Source organism: Chelonia mydas, chromosome 14 (assembly GCF_015237465.2).
Source record: "Chelonia mydas isolate rCheMyd1 chromosome 14, rCheMyd1.pri.v2, whole genome shotgun sequence".
NCBI lineage: Eukaryota > Metazoa > Chordata > Testudines > Cheloniidae > Chelonia > Chelonia mydas.
In genome coordinates, this window is record NC_051254.2 from 13106763 (window position 1) to 13124324 (window position 17562).

A 17562-nucleotide genomic window follows, 5' to 3' on the forward strand; every position below is an offset into this window, starting at 1 on the left:
CCAGGAGTCCTAGCACCAGTCCCCTAGACCCACCACTGCATTTTATTCCTATAACCTAGTCTTGCAGTGCAGGGTTAAGGTTTAAGGTAATTATTTTAGGGTTGTGTTTAGGGTTTTGAGTTAGTATTAGGGCTTTGGGGTAGGGTTTGGGTTAGTGTTTAAGATCGGGTAAGTAGTGCTAAGGTAAACTGTGCTGGGGTAAAGTATAAGCGTTACGTTTATGCACAAAAGATTTTTTAAAGACATTTGTATGTAAAGTATTAAGCAGATCCTAGGGGGGGAAAAAAACATTCCTCCTATAGCTAAGGAGGACAAGTAATTGAGGCTAGTCATACAACATGTTCCAGTAAGATGCGGTGACACTTAGTACATCTCACACACAAAAACAAGAGCAGATACAGTTAAAGGTGGCAAATTCAAAACTGATAAAACACTTTGTCACATAAATTGTGGAACTCATTGCCACAGGACATCACGGAGGCCAAGAAATTAGCAAGATTCAGAAAGGAATGAATATTTATATAAACAAGAGTATCCAGAGTCATAATTAATGACAGACATTTTGGAAGGGACATTAAATCTCACGCTTCAGGACTTAAGCAAATCTTTACCAGCAATCAGGACGACAGTGTGTGTGTGGGAGGTGTATTTCCCATCTGCCTATTGTGGGGTTCTTACAACCTTCCTCTGAAACCATCAGATACAGGCCACTGTCAGATATAGGATATGGGTCTGATCCAGTCTGGCAATGCCTGCCTACCTACCTCCACAACCCGGGAATGAACCCTAGTCTAACATCACAGAAATAAAATAATGGTGCATTTAATTGTAAAGTGTGTCAGGTTCCGAGCTGGGTTCTGCTCCCGTGGCTTAACTGGAATTAAAGGCTGGGGGGGGGGGGAACTGATATTGAAGATGGAGGGCCTGATTTTGCTCTCAACGTGCTGTGAATCTGGGTAACTCTACTGAAGACAGTGGAGTTACACTACTGTTAAAATAGTGTGAGTGAGAGGACATTCAAGCCCATATATAGTGTTATCAGTTAGGCTTAGTATCAAATTCTGTTCTCATTTATGCTGCTTTAAGGATTAGATCCAAAGGCCATTAAAGTCCATGGAAAGATTCCCAGTGACTGTAATGCTCTTTGGATGAGGCCCTACATCGTGAGTAATAATAATAAATGATATCTAGCTCTTATATAGCAGTTTTCATCCATAGATCTCAAAGCACTTAACAAAGGAGGGAAATCACATGAAATCCACTGACTTCAATGTAAGCGAAGCAAATATGTCCCCTAATGTGTCAGGTGGTTAGAGGAAAAGGATTAAAGGGGACCATTGAGGGAGAAAGTTGCAGTTTATACATTAAGGTTTTATGGTTACCTAGAAAGATTCAAGGTTAGTTTATCATTTCTTATAATTATCCCCAAATATTTGACTGTTGCTTTAACGCTGAAGTGTTAAGACAAAACGGATACATCTGAAAAGTTTGAGTATTAAAAAAGCCCTTCATCACCCAATTTATAAATAAAATACAAGTTAGTCCTTGTACAGTCAGCAGCTCTCAGTGCATATTACCTTGCTGTGGGGCGACCCCTCTGACTTCAGTGAAGTTCTATGTCATCTCGTTGCAGAATCGGGGTCTAAAACATACAGTCACACTGGATATCAAGGGTCTATTTATAAATAGCTTATATAAGGCTAATAAGTGATTAATAGATGTGATAAGCATGGTAATGAGCAGCATGTGTATACATGGTTACAAGCAACACCAAAAGAAGGTGTTAGAGATGGCCATAAGCCATGGTTATAAGCAAACAGTTAACCTTTTATAACCCATTTATAAATGTATTCTTAATATAGAGTATGACTGATATATCAGACACTTTGTTAAATCATATTCCATAGAGCCCAGCTCTGGTCTGCCTAAACACATCTGCACACTCACTAAGATATAATTAGCAGGTTTTACTTTCTGAAGCAGGAATGCTTCATTTTGAGCAAGAAACCGCCATCAACAAGCACAGCGATTTTACAGCAGTAAAGGGAAGCAAGATCAACTGTTTTGTAACAGAGGCAGCAAATAGGAAGGCTCGTGAGGGGAAGGATGCTCCAGGGGTTAGGGCACTGGCATGGACCTGGGTTCAAGTCCCTCCTCTGCCACAGACTTCCTGTGTGACCTTGGGCAAGTCACTAAGGGCTTGCCTACACAAACATTTAGTTCACAGCAAGCCGGAGTGTGAATCTAACCTGCCACGCACTAACTGTCCACGTGGATCCTGCTGAAGCGCACAAACAGTTTGTTAGTTTGCTTTAATCTACTCCCACTTCAAAGTGAAGTAGATCAAAGCACACTAATGAAGTGTTCGTGCGTTTCAGCAGGATCCACATGGACAGTTAGCCTGCAGCAGGCTGGTGGGTGGGGGAGGAGAAAGGAGGTTTTAGCCGCCTTGTGCCTCAGTTTCCCTACTGTAAAATGGGGATAATAGCCCTGTCCTATTGCATAAGGGTGTTGTGAGGATAAATAAATTCAAGCATGTGAGGTGCACAGTTACTATGGTTATGGGGACCATGTAAGTACCAGAGAGAGAGTCTGGACTGGTTTCATCACCTAGTCAAACATGACCTGAAATAATGTCTTTGGTTTGTTTCCACTGAAATTGGAGCATGAGCTGTCTCTTCTTGTAGAATGACTAGATCAGAGGAAACACTGCAACCTAAAGCTCCTTTCAGTCAATGCTAGAAACTCAGAAGAGCTTTTAAATCAGGGTTAAAAGCTGATTTTTACTCAGCTGAAAATAGTTACTCACATCAATGAAGCATTGCATTAGTTAATTATATCCAGTATCCAATTAACCCAGTGCACTCATTTGCTTCTTTCTACCAACCCAAATGTTTGGGTGAGCTGAGAATTAAAGAAAATTGCCAATTAATTTTCCCAGCCATTTTGAGAAAAGTGATGCATTCAGTCATTAAATAAGTGACAAAGGGTAGACACAGAACAAAGTAATCAAAACTAAGTATGTAGATTAACCTGATATCAGCATATTGCAGAGAAAATTTCAGAAGCAGAGGGAGGTTGACAGGGTCTGTTCAAATTAACCCTGGCTTGTTTATGAGATTCTATTTACTTTAATTATAAAACCAATTTGTTAGCACCGGAGGATCTCAAAGCACTAACAATTAATTAAGACTCATAACACCTTTGGGAGTCGGTAAGAGAGGGGGGGGATCACCTCGCTTAGCAGTGAAATACAGCCACTTCTGGGAAGGAATGCAACAGCAATTTGACAGTACACAGCAACACTGTATACAACAGCATAGGACAGGAAGTGAAGAATGCCATTTCAGAGATGCAGGCTACAGTTAGCCGAGTTTAAAATCAGGACAGGAGGCCAGGTTTAAACCTTTTGCTCATCTTTATAATCAACCATGTATGTTTAATTTCACTGTTCTTGCATGTACATTTCACGCATTCAAATAAGTGTACTGCAATGGCTTTGAAATCAAGGTAGGTGTGTATGGCTGGGTGACTGCTGGCTCTGCAGGCATCAGTCAGTGCAATGAAGGGTCAGACACCTCCATGGTTGTATAGGGTATTCCCGTCCCCCTCTCCCCACGGGAAGACTGCTCTAAGTATCTGGAGTTCTTGGTGGGGCAAAGGCAAGTCAAATGGGTGTGTGTGCGCCTGCACATTGTTTCTTCACCACCCTTACGTATTATCTTTGTGTGTGTGTGACTTCACACCACCAATGCTGGGGAGACCTCTTGAAGGTCCTTGGGACAGCTACCTTCTGCAGAAGCCCTAGCACTGCAGCCGTGCTGCTAGGGAGAAAGGGAGCTGCCAGAAGCCCAGAACTGGTACAGGTGCTTAGGGCAGCTGCTTGGATGTCCTCCTGGCTTTGCGCAGATCTGGAGAGGATTGACAAAGTTTGTGGGCTGGCCCAGCAGCCTGTTCCATGGGTCAGCATACATCATGCCCACGGTCAGATAAATCTCCCCTTTTTCTATGGGTTTTCCCATTGGAGGAGTCCATGGGACTTGTTTCTAACATTCAACTTGTTTAAAGAGAGACTGTGTAAGTGAAGCCCTTTGCATCATTATAGTGCTGCCTCTGGGACGCTGAACTAAAAGCCAAGTCACTCCATAAATAGTTTGACTGAGTATCAGCCAGAATCTTTCTTTCAAAGATGATTTTCCCTGTACCCAGTCAGCAAGAACGCGAGTCAGTTCACACAACCTTTTATTCCCATACATCAGAAGGAGCTTGTAAAAGATACCACCAAATCCTCTAGGTGGCAGCAAAAGTTTCCTACAGTCTTATTCCAAAATCAGGATTATTTATGTTGATTTTAGGAGTTTACCCACTAGTAGAGGACTGTAGTCAGGAACATAGCACACGAGACAGGGATGCAGGAGACCCACATTCTAGCCCCAGCACTTCTACTGTCCTGGGGCAAACCACTTCACCTCTGTACCTGTTTCTCCAACAGCAGTGTGAAAAATTGATTTTTGGGTTAAAAATTGGTTTCAGGTCAACACAAAACTGATTTGATGAAATGAAAATTCTGGAAAAAACTGATTTGATTAAAAAACCTTTATAAAAATAAAAGCAAAGGAAATATGGGAAAAAGAGCTAGCTCCCCAAGGAACAAAACAGAGGAGGTGGCAGCATTATCCCTCCTCCCAGTCGTCCCAACTCTTACTCCTTCCAGCTGTGTGCTCCAATCACCTGATGAGAGAGCGTGTCTCTCTCTGGCCCAGTGACAATGCCAGTATTAGTACAAAGAGGAACAGCTTCAAAAGGAGAGGCTGAGAGAGCCCTACCCACTATACCTAACAGCCTGGTGGTTAGGTCCCCTCATTTGTGAGGGGGAAAATGTGAGTTCAGGTTCCTGCCCCAGGTAAATGACCTGCCCAATGGGCTAATGCACAGGAAGGGGGAGGCAGCACCTCTTCCCCCTCAGTTTGGTGGATGCCCCTTGTGTCTCTAGCCTGGAAAATGAAAATGCTTCATTTCAACATTTCTGAAAATTTTTCCCCCTTCCCCTGACCAAAACAATTTGGCAAAATCCACGCTCACTTGGTAAGCATTTCGGTTGTCCCTGTAGAAGGGTGGGTTCACCGCTGGGACACCCCCTCATGGCACAGCCGACTCTTTTCATCTAGCACCCCTGCAGAGGAGCTGCTCCAGCCCTGCAGTGGTCTGCTTCTTCTTGTGACTCAGCCCTCCAGCTAGGTCACTTATAGTCCCCCCAACCCGCACCCCTTCTGGGGTAACAAAGCCTTCTCCAGCAAGCAATTCCCAGACCTTATGCCAGGTCTCCAGCCTCTGGGACCAATGGTCCTTCCATGCCTTGGCTTGGGGCTTCACGACCTTGCCTTCTTTCTAGGGTGCAGAGCCACTCAAGGCTCACCCTTTGTTCAGGGCAGCGCCTCGCAGGGCTCCCTTCTGGAGTCCCCTAGTAAATCTCAATGGAAAATATGAGCAAACCACCATGGCCCTCCTCAGGCTTGAGCTTTCATCCCTCCCATGTTCCCCAGCTGAATGCCTCCCAGGGATTTCTCCCCACAGATCCAGATCCTGCCCCTTAATCAGAGCTCACAGCCAGAGCTTGCTCTACCCTGGTAGCAACCCTGCTGACATCTTGCCACATTTCTCTACTCAGGAAAGGATCCCAGGGTCAATACTCACCTAGGTTTCTTCTTGGACTCCCCTGGTCTCTCCACTACCAAGAGGAAGGATGCAGAGATTGGTCTGTCTCTCCCCCCTATGCCGCTTCCTCTTTTTACAGCAACCACCCTGCTAGGCCTCATCTTTAACTGGGCCTGGGCCAACCCCCAGGTGACAGTAAGTGCTCTAATTTAGTGCTCCAGCGCCAGTTAACTCTTTCAGAGCCAGTGTGGCGTATACACCCCGGCACAGACACGAAGCAGCATTTTTCAGTGAACAAAAAAAACGTGGCCAAAATTTTTTGCTCAGCTTGATTCCAACCTTTCGTCTCTCTTGTCTGTTTGGGCCAAGACTTTCTCACTCTGGGCCTAGCGCAGTGGGACCCTCCAGGAGTGCTACAGTCATAAAGAAAAGCAGAATGCCTTCGGTTTTTCAGATTCCTTTTTCTCACCGTGTTTTCTGAATGACAGCAGCAGAGACTGCAGTGAAGATTTTTTTTTTTAAAAAAGCAACATTTGCTTTGCCTCCACTAAATAGCAGCATCATATTCTCTTGCTTTGTGTCATTAGAATACATGGTATGCCAATAATTATTATAAAACCACCGGTAGGATTTAGTGCACCAGGCATGTCGTTCTTCTTGCAATGGATCCCTCCTGTTGGAAAAACATGACAGTTAGCTGAGCCCGCTTTCATTGTCTTGACTGAGCTGAGAAAAAGTTGTGTTCAAAACACAGAAGCCCCTGGACCTAGCAAACCAAGCCAGTTTGTTGTGGCATCCAAATTACTTAGCTAATGATACCAAAATACTAAGGGGGACAGGAAGATACAAAGAAACAGGGAGCGTTCCCTCAACCACCAGTCTGGATGGGAGCCTTCCAAAAAAAAAAAAAAAAAAGGCCCAAACAAAAACAAAGTTGGAAGGGTTCTCCTGGAAGCGCTCACAAAACAACTTCCTGCCCAGTTCAAAAGCAGTTCTCCCATGAGGATGGTCTCTGAACCCCAGTTTCTGGGCGCACATTGCCTCAAATCCCTTTCCAAATGGAAACATCCTAAGGGATAAATCCGCCCCTGTGTGGAGAGATCCTGCCAGCAGCTCTGCACTCTTATCCCGATCCAGCAGAGCACTTAAGCACATGCTTAATTTGAAGTCAATGGGATTGTCATATGTGTAATGTTAGGCTTGTGTCTAAATGCTTTGCTAGATCATGGCACCTCGCAGGGTTGAACCCTCAGCCTGCAGAAGGCATATGCACCAGGGAGCCCAGCCGAAGCTGTATTGTGAGGGCTTCAGTGGGCCTCTGGGGGTGCATAGCCTTGCCCCAGTCCTTTACACAGGGTGACATTCACCCTATAGGAATATTATAAAATCAGCTGTTATCTGTTTGATCATCATTTTCAGTGTGGAGATGAACCTGAACCAAAGCCCTGGATCCAAACACCCTGTGATGGGCAGATACTCAGCTGGAGCAGGCCCCATTTTAGGTTTGAGTGCACCTACCTCGATGATGCCAGCCAAGTAAATCAAACACAAGAAATACACTTGACTAAGTATAACACAGTGATCAAGTTTGCTGTGTACCCTCTCCACTAGATGGTATTCAAAAGATAAGCAGCTACGACTCCTAGCCACTAAATTGGTGGAGATATGGGCTGAACAGGTACAGGTTTCAAATCCTGCTTGCTGATGACCCATAAAAAAAAACAGTTTAACCTATAAGTGCTGATTCTCCATTGCTTTGCAAGTAGTACAGTCATTTTCACTGGGTGCAAAAGGCTACTACAAAATCAGAACGGTAGCACTTTATACCCCAATTGCACTCAGTGTGCACTGGTGTAAATGACTGGATGAGTTGCAGGGCAGCAGAGAATGCTTCAGGTACCAAACCAGCGGTAGTAACTCGGAGAGAATTCTAAAGCTTCCTTCTTAACAGCAAAAGAAGATTTCAGGGCACAGATCAACTCCGTCCCTCCTAGCCCCTTTCTCCTGTGTGCCACTGTCAGCCTTCACTGAAGTGCTTATTACCAGAAAGCTCCAGAAAAAGTCCTTTCCCTTTCCTTGCGGATTTTTTATTATACAGCCGCTAGCCAAACTGCATTCAGTCCCAGTATAATGCAACTGCTAACGTACAACTGACTACCTGGTTTATAGCAAAGCAACATACACCTGGTAACATGCTGGGCCAAAGTCATCTTTGGTGTAATGCCAATCACTTCACAAAGGATTGACATTTGCTAACCATCCTTTAACCCTGCCAGTCTGTTTCAGCTGAGTTATACAATGTCCCCTCCGTCATGTTTACAATTAGAACTTGGGCAGACCAAAGATCTGAGCAGCCTGAACGGTAAATAGATTAGCATCATCAACAGCAAAAGAAGTGAAGTGCGCATTTTTCTTTTCAAAAGCTTTTAATAGGACATTTTTTTTTTGTCATTTGTAAAGATTTACACTCTTTTTTTTTTTAAAAGAACATTTTAACCCAATTTTCCCCTTTAATACCATCTTTTGTTGCCCTGATCAAAGACCGAGTTTTTGGTCTATATACCTGATACAGTATAACAATATATTAAGTATTAAATACAAAGTTCTATCATATATGCTAGATTGTTACGGACATTGCAATGGTACTGTGCCTACTCTAGTCATCTCGTGTAATAGTGTACATGGATTATTATAGTCAAGGGGGCAGAAAAGGGGGACCAGGGCATAGCCTAATTTACAACAATAAATCTTTTTTATTTCTTTGTGCCTTACACCAAACCTTGTGTTGAGTGCAATCTATAGAAGCCAAAAACAGTGTTCCCCCCCCCTCCAAATTATCTACAGTTTAAATAACCTGTACTCTGTCTATGAATAGTTATGTGCAATGGCTGCAACTATGGAATTTACATTTTTCCAGACACGATCACCATCTCTTTTCCTCTCACACATAAGACTGGTAATGGCAGAATATTCTATTCCCATCTGTTTACAGTAAATCCACAATATTAAAGTGCTGGTGTGCTTCGAATGAACTGGAGCGCCATGTTACTGTGTATTAGCGTCAGGGCTGGCTGATTTCTCAGGGTGGACATGGTTTATACCAGTACAGTTCTTTAACAGTGTAGCACTGCAATATCCTAGAACTTTAGCTGAGCTACTCACTTCTAACCATTACCTTTATGCAGTCTTTGGAACTAGGTTATAAATCTTGGAATACACTAGGTCTGGCCCCAAATTTAGTAAAAGAAAATATTAGACCTAGCTGCTTCTCTTGCCAAGATGCTATGCACACTTTTAACAATTTCTCTACAGATTTCTACAAAAATATAAAAATTCAATCAACATAACCATTCTACAGAATTCCTGTGGATTTTGTAGATTTTTATTTAAAAAAAGGCAACTTCTATAAAACCCCCCAAAGGTATTTAAAATTATTTTAAGATTATTGCACACTCTGTAGTACATATATTTGTTTTTCAAAAGGGCAGCTAGAAAAAAAACTCTTATCAGTTAGAAAACAAATGATTTTACATGCATTTTTTTCCTGAATGCATCTTCGTACAGTATGTTTCTACTGATTGGTCTTTATTGAACATGAATGTATGATGTAAACTTTGTTTTATTGTTATTCACACAATCCTTGTCAGTAGGCAAAACCCCGAGTACTAAAAATGGAACAGTTTTTAAGTTAAACAGTTGTTAGGCTTCCTGTTACAGTTGGAGCTCTGAGCATGGATTGACATTACCTCACCTTCTTGCACCATGATTTCATGCTAACATATTGCATGTTATATCACAAGGAAGGTACTGTGTTGTGTAGACCTCTTATTATGCAGCTCCACTCCAGCTACAGAAACACATTGCTAGTCATTTAGCAAATTTGGGTACAGTAATTTTCGTGGACCAACCATTTTGCTGGGTTGTTTGGTATGCTCAAAAGGAAAGTCTAAAGCTCATTAAGAGTGTAAAACCAAAAAAGGGATTAAGAATATTTCTCAGGCTTAATGCACTGTAATTTTATTATTTCCTTAAATGGGATCAGGGTGAAGCACTAATGAAAGGTTTGTTTGTAACAATTGCTTTAATTGGGTTTAGTTTTGGATTTGGACTCGGATTATGAGAGAGAATGCTTTATGTGAGGGCACCCATTAGGACTCTCGAGCAGGGTAAAAAAAAAAAAAAAAAAAAGCAAGCCCACCATTCTAGCCAAGAAATAATCTATTTGGAAGAAACAGTAGAGAATGTTAATCTTTAAAATAAACTGATTACTTCCTGCTGTATAATCCCTGGGTTTTGTACAAGATTTGCAAAATCAATGGTGATTGTTTAGGAAAGTAAACTTCCTCAAGTGAAAATAAAAGTAACTTAAATCTTCATATAGATCTATTAAATATAGGGCATCTTCCTTGTCTATATTTATTTGACGCTAATCTCTATACAAAAAGGAACACTGGGAGAATCTCTGAGCCCACCAAAGGGCTTGGAACCAAGGTCTCCTAGGAGTTTGAAAAAAATCAGTGGAGCTCAAAGGATTTCAATCTCCTCAATGAGAGAACTAGTCATCTTGAATTAAAGTACCTCAGATCCTTCTCTTAATTACATTGGTGTAAGGCTAAATCTGCAAAGTCCTGTAAAGACTTATGCATGTGCTTGACTTTAAGCATGTTAGTAGTCTCATAAATTTAATTGGGACTATTCCCCATGCTTGAAATTAAGTGTGGATTTGTCTTTTAAGGAGCCTCAATCTGAAGTCGACTCTACTGAGGCTCAATGAAGTTCACTTCAGATTCACATCAGAGTAGCTGAGAGCAGGATTAGGCCTATTGGGCCAAATTCTGCAGTGCTTTATATTCTGCGTTCTCTCTCTGACTTCGATTTTACAAACAGAGATTTGCACGGGGCGTTAGCACAGACTTTAGCCCATGAATTTTGGAGATGATTGACATTAAGGACATGTTATAAACATTTGGTAAAAATTCTATCTTAATTTCTTCTCATACCACAATTGGAAAGAATTTCTGGTTAAAGCCTTTCCAGCTTGGAAGTAAATTGAAACTAGGGCCTTACAAATTAGCTCCCAGTGGTGGCACTGAAAAACTTCCCTGTTTTACTTAAGATAAATAGTTGTTGTACTGCAGGTTTCCCTACTCCTTTTGGTAATGACCTTCAGCTAGGCTCTGATTTTGCAAAGCATTCTTATTCAGGAAAGCATGTAAGCATATGCTTATCTTTAAGCACCTAAATCCTATTGATTTAAATGAGACAAATACATGCTTAAAATTAAGCTCATGCTTCAGGCCCAGATTTTTAAAGGTGTTTAGGCATTGCTGTGCACAGCACTGCAATGCCTAACTGATTTAGGAGCCAACACCTAATTTTAAAAGGGGTTTGGGCACTTAGGAGCCAAAATCTCCTGGGCAGTTGACGGTATTTAGCTCCTAAGTGTCTAAATCACTTTGAAAATGAAATGTAGGCTCTTAAATCAGTTAGGTGTTGCAGTGCAACAATTCCTAAATAATTTGAAAAATCTAGGTTTAAGTGCTTTGCTGGACAGGGATGGTCATAAGAACATGTTTAAATGCTTTCCTGAATCAGGGCTATATGGAGTTTAGCTAACCGCAGATCTTACTTAGGGGTTTGATTCTCCTCTCTCACAGGTGCAAGTAGGAGTAACTCCATTGAACTCAGTGGACTTAGACTAGTGTACAACTGCTGACATGAGAGCTCGGGACTCGGTTCTACATATCTAAAGATATTGGGTAAAATTTTAAAAAGTGCCCATGGGATTAGGTGTCTAAATCACTTGGGTGCTTTTGAAAACTGCATCCATTGACAAGTTTTTAAGAACCACCATTGTCCTCAGTGGCAATATATTTAATACCTTTTTATAAACCAATATTGTGTCACGCTAGTATGGAGTTAAATTCTCTTTGCATTAGAAATCTTCGTGCATCTGTCAACATACTGTACATTCCTGGTCTAGTGCACCTGGTTTGACTCTGATGGGTGATTTAACTTGAGTTTGGAAAATTATTCGATTATTAAAAAAATTCCATTGCACTTGTAAAATATTCAAATGACTATTTTCCACAGAAAGCTGTTGAGTTTAAAGGGGGGAGGTTACATTACAGTTCAAAATTATTCTCCTTCCTTGTTGACTGTGGGATATATTTCCTCTGTAATGCACTAATTGGCTCTACCCTGTGCTTTGCAAAAAAACCAAACCAAACCAAAACAAAAAAGGATTAAATATGTATTTTTATGTTAAAATGTCCATAAAACCCAAACTTTATCTCAGAAATATTCTGAGATACATAAAATAGAAGAAAATTAAACAAGATTTTAGTCACAAAATGTACTACATCCCGCAATACTAGAGTCAATTAATTTAATAAAATATAATATACATATAGATTCTGCACAATGTATTGCTTTTACCTAAGCAGAACATATGCTTAAGTAAGCATGATATAGGTTAACCACTCTTTAACCAGCTGGTTCTTTCAACTTTCTTTGGAAATTTTTACCCAGTGCCATTTGAGAATACAGAGGGTTTTTTGTTAGTTTTTAATTTGTATTTTTTTTTTATTACACGAAAAGAAGAAAATATTTGGCACCAACAGAAATATAATTCAGGGGTCCATTTCTGTTTGATCAAAGGAAAAACTAGGAAGTGTCAACAAGTCTGTCTTTGGGGTAGGAGATGTTGACATACTGTCTGGAAGCAGCGAATCTCCTATATCCATTGAGTCCTTGGAATCACAAGATGGAGCACGCCTTCGCAGGCAAATGTCTGCACTGGGAGGTGAGATACCATGAGATCCTCTAGGTAACAAACTTTGTCCATCTGGTGGATCTATAGATATACACGGGGGGCTCAGTTTTTTCTTCTGCCGTGCTCCTTGCAAGCCTTCCATTTCACTTAAGACCTGACTTATGAAGCCAGAAGAGCTAGATGTGGAATGGTGCTGAGGGCTGTTTTGCATGGAACAAATTTCTATGGAATGTCTCCTTTGATCATCTAACCAAGATGATGGTTTTCTGAGAAGACCCTGGGTATCTACACTGTAGTATTTCTTCAGGTCCTTCAAAGTAACATTGCTGCTATTGCCTAGGTTCCTCTTAGGAGTTAGAGGTGGAACCACTGAACAGGCACTCAAGGCTGTACAAGTTCCTGAAGTGAAAGGCTCCAAAGAGCTGTTTATTTCAGATACTTCTTGGTCCATCGAGTCTCTAAGTGTCTCTTGATATGAGCCTGTACATGCACACAAAGCTGGTGTGTGCTTGGATATATTATACCAATTGTGGGAATGCTGAGTGCGAACACTTGATCGGCCCCAGCAGGCCGATTCGCTTGCTTCTGATGGGGTCTCTGTGGATACAGCTGCCACATTTGTATCAGAGAGTTCATTCACCTCAGCAGGCAAATTGTCTTTGCTTTCAGAGCAATACATGTCCAAGGAGTCATTCCTTATTGCCACCTGTAGCAGAGTGCCACGGAATTGGGGAGGAGGATAGTTGTCGGATAAAGAGAGACACACCAAACAAAGGTTAGTACAAGGAAGGCACAAAATTAACAAGGCAGGTTGTCATGCCTGGGGCCTAACTCTGCTTTGAAAAAACACTAACACAAATGCAGAGAAAATCCAATGACTCCTATATTCTAACACAGAATACATATTATAGTAACTCCATGACTTCATTGGAGTTGCTCTGGGGTTACACCAGTACAAGTTAGAGTAGAATTTGGACTTGAATGCTTTAAGAATATCAGCTCTCAGGTTGTATCTCTAAAGTATATAGGATTAGATAATCCAAACCAAAAAACTCATCAAAACTTTTTCCAGGATTTGGCTTTATTTTCACTTCTGCAAATGAGGAAGGGGTTAATTCAAAGCTCATGGAAGTCAATGGGAGGTCCTCCATGGACTTCATTAGGCACTGGATCAGGGTTTACTTTAAGCACACAAATTGTCCTGCTGAAATCAATGGGATTACACATATGCTTGAAGTTAACTTTGTGCTCAAGTGCTTTGCTGGGCAATGAGCTGAAGTCCTAAAAAAAGGGAGTTTGGAACACTGTTAATGAAATATAAACACCCCTCCCCCCCCATGCACTAAGCCCTGCTCCTGCCAGCCCATACTCACGTGTGTAGTCAGAGTCCAATAGAGCTACCCCCAGCATACCCATCTGCGTTTGCCATATCTGGGCTTAGTTATCCTACCTCTGCATTCCCAGTGTGCCCTATCCTCTATGCATTCATCTTTTTTAGCATGCAAATCTAAACAGTACTAGAACAGTGCATATCTTTGGCCCTATCTAGGGACTGGTTTGCGTAAGAACGCAGTCAGTTACTACTGCCAGCCACTGCTCTCGCTCAAGCTGGCAAGGCACATGCTTTTAGCACTCACACGCCAATGGTCAAAACCCACTTGAGACTGAAGAAGGGAGAGGGGGAAATTTTATATAAGATCTTCAGGGCAAGGACTGTTTATTATGTGGCTGAAGACATTGTTGGTGCTAAATAAATATGGGCCCAATCCTTGATCCTAAACATGCTAAGTGTCCCCAAATCTCAAATAATTGTCTGGTATTGAATACCTTTATGTGATAAAGAATTACTTGAAAATTCTTGTTGGTAATATGATTTTTATTAAAGTGAAATGGATACCTCTACAGTGATGCATCCATAATTATTTCCACCTATTATAAGTGTGAGTTCAGGTTCCTCAAGGGAGGTTTTGCCTACACTGTTTGGAGTCAGATACAGGCTTATTTTCCCCATGGCTGCAAATTGGCTCTGAGCAGCACCTTTACATGGCAGTTTTACCTCCCCATTTTCAGCAGTCATTGTGTTCCATAGTGCTACGTGCCCCTTTGCTAAAGGATTTATACATCATTTTAATAGCTCTTCATGCAAATGTCTCATCTTGGGGAGATTGCTTATTTTCCTCTTTACAATATTTGAAAAAAAAAATGCAGGTGGCCCCACTTTAATATACCAGGATGAAGAGATGGGCTATTAATTGTAATAACACTTTTGTCATCTAGCAGCTCAAAATTACTTTTTTAAAATGAAAGTTTATGAACTAGTCCATAAATATCAACCAGTTCATTTTTTTTCTAGGAAAATCTCCCATAGACTACAGGACATACACCGACCCTGATCAATGTTCCCTCTAATTTTTGACAGGCCGTGTACGCAAAAAATTTCTTCTGTGCAAATTGTTGTGCTCCTGTGCAAATTTTTGTGCGCGTGGTATTTCGCTGTGTGCGCGGGGTTTAGGATCTGTGTGCGCACGCACAGCTTAGAGGGAACAGTGACCCTGATCCTCCAAAGGTTTATGCAACACACACACACACCTCCCCTGCAAAGATGTAAGCATGAGCCGTCCCTTTGAGTTTAATAAGTCTTCCCCTATACTTCAAATTAAGCATGTGCAAGTATTTGCAGGAAAGTTTACATACACAAATATATATATGCACACATATACATAATAATATAAAAATACGTTCGTGTGGGTATATGTTCTCACACTCAAATATTTGTGTGTGTTTATATTACTAATATGTATCTGGAATCTTGATAGAGTTTGCATGCTCACCTCTCTTATTTGTACCACAAATTAGAAATTCTGTATTAATGTGCTTAAATGATAGACTGCAATGTTTATTTGACAGCCTGGAGTTAAACTCAAGCTGCTAACCTGAGTTAAAAGCCAAGCTGCCATTTCTTCACTGCTATTTTAACCTGAATTAGCTGGTCCGAGTTAAGTACATCTTTTGCTGCAACGTAGGCGTACTCTGGTCTGTGTTCCCATTGAATAGAATGGTAGACTTCACATTGATTTCAATGGGAGCAGATTAGGCCAATTCTCAACCCTTTTGAAAATCCCACATGTTGTGACATAGGATAGACTATTGGGAACATTCTGGGTCAGATTACACGCTCGTACATGTTTGCATCTCCCACTGGTTTTACCTGGAGTTCTGTGTGTTAAATTTAAGGCATTAAGGCCTGATCCTCAGCTGGTGTAAATTGGCATAGCTCTTGAAATCAATTGAGCCATGCTGATTTATAGCAGCTGCGGTTCTTGCTCTTGAAGTGCAAACCAACATTCTATTAAGAATTATCCTGTAGTCTTATTCAGCAGTAACCACTATGGGAAATGTGAAGAAAATGGAGTTAAAGAAGATGGCTAACATGGTAATTTATATTAGAAATACCAGCCAAAAGGTTGGAGCTGTTACCCATCAGAAGCTGAGGGAGGATATTCATGAACTGGAAACATTAAATCAATTAGTTTCCCCATTAGTGTCGACTGGGCTGCCTGGCTGGCCTGGTGCAGTCTAATACACATTGGGAATTTAACTTGTCAGTTTAATATTACAGATTAATGTAACTGCTAACCTTAGTGCCTCAGATTCATTTTTAGGGCTCAATAAATTAACTGTCTTATTTTCTCAGCGTAAAAAAGGAAGATCATTTGAATAAATGAGGATATATTTTATTCAAGTAATACGTTATTTGGGGAAAAATAAAAATGATCCACTCTGCATTTTATTTATTTACACACACACTATATATATATATATATATATATATATATATATATATATATATATATATATATATAAATAAAAAATCAGACACAGGAAACTAACTATTGGGTAAAGATGAGCTACAAAATTAGCCAAATATATGGCTCTGATTCAGCAAAACACTTTTAACATGTATTTAATATTTAATTTTATAATGTGAGAGTTAAGCTTATGCTTAAGTGTTTTACTGAACAGGTACAGACTTAAACATATGCTTAAAGTTAAGCACATGTTTAAGTACTTGGCTGAATCAGGGCCTATATCATTGGCAATTAGACAACTGATATGCGGCCAAGAATAAGTGTCCTCAAAACCCAATAGGGTTTGGTTAAGGCATACATTTGTTAGAAAACAGAAGAAATTAAACTAAAGGCAAATTTTCCGAAAGTTCTTAAATGACTTAGGAGCCTCAGGCCCATTTTCAAAAGCGACTCAGCACTTCGGTGTCTGTCTCACTGAGTTTCAGCATCAGCCACATCTACACTCCAAGCTGGGGTGGGATTCCCCTGCTCACCTGCACATACTCCCGCTGGCTCTCATTGAGCTTGCACGAGTATAAATTGAGCTTGCACTAGTGGCCACGGCAGCATGGGTCGCGGCAGCAGAGGCATTCCATACCCGTTGGTTGCAGGTGGATTTGTATTCTGCATGGCTCAGCCACGCCTCCACTGCTGCTAATCATCCTACCACGGCTACCTTGCTATTTATACTTGGGCTAGCACGACTACGTGTACACGAGCAGGGCAATCACACCCCTATCTTGTAGTGTAGATGGAGCTTTGGGCTCCTAAATCACTTAGGCACATTTGACTCCCCCCCCCAATCTAATAAGGAAAATACTCTTAGTTTAGGTAAAAACAAAAGTAGCTCAACTTCATATCCCTGCTCTAGAAAAGGTACATTTCCCACTTCTGCTTGTTCAGACATAAAAGGTCTGGCTTCCTTAAAGCAAAACACGTTTCCTTGTCAAAAGCGATAGCTCTTCCCTATGAGAGGAAATTACAGCAGTCATTGAGTTGATTGGGGAGAGTTGTCTGCAATCACTGTGCACTCTCAAATGTTGGGGACAGCATTGCGTAGCGGTTCGGAACTAGTTCAGTGAACTCCAGTGACCCCTAAGGAACATTTGGCTATATCAATGAAAATGCTAGGAAGGACAAAGTATTAATCAAATGGAGAACGTTTAGGCCTATTGCCAAAGGAGTTGTAAGCCATCACGTGGCTCTTTAGAGAACACTGAATGGGTTTCTCTTCAAAAAAAGATCAACCAATCTTTTTGGGATTATTCCTAAATGAGGGTTACA

The 17562-nt window shown here is 41.1% G+C and overlaps 1 protein-coding gene across 3 annotated transcripts in view; it reads right to left on the reverse strand.

Moving 5' to 3' along the window:
• Positions 1-10959: 10959 nt before the first annotated feature.
• The window catches only part of CACNA1G (calcium voltage-gated channel subunit alpha1 G), a 146883-nt gene continuing 140280 nt past the window's right edge, over positions 10960-17562 (reverse strand). For all 3 annotated transcript variants that reach the window (XM_043528379.1, XM_043528378.1, XM_037914245.2), the window contains one exon: positions 10960-13136. In XM_043528379.1, coding sequence (XP_043384314.1) covers positions 12288-13136 — 849 coding nt within the window. In that variant the 3' untranslated portion in view covers positions 10960-12287. The remainder of the gene's footprint in view (positions 13137-17562) is intronic.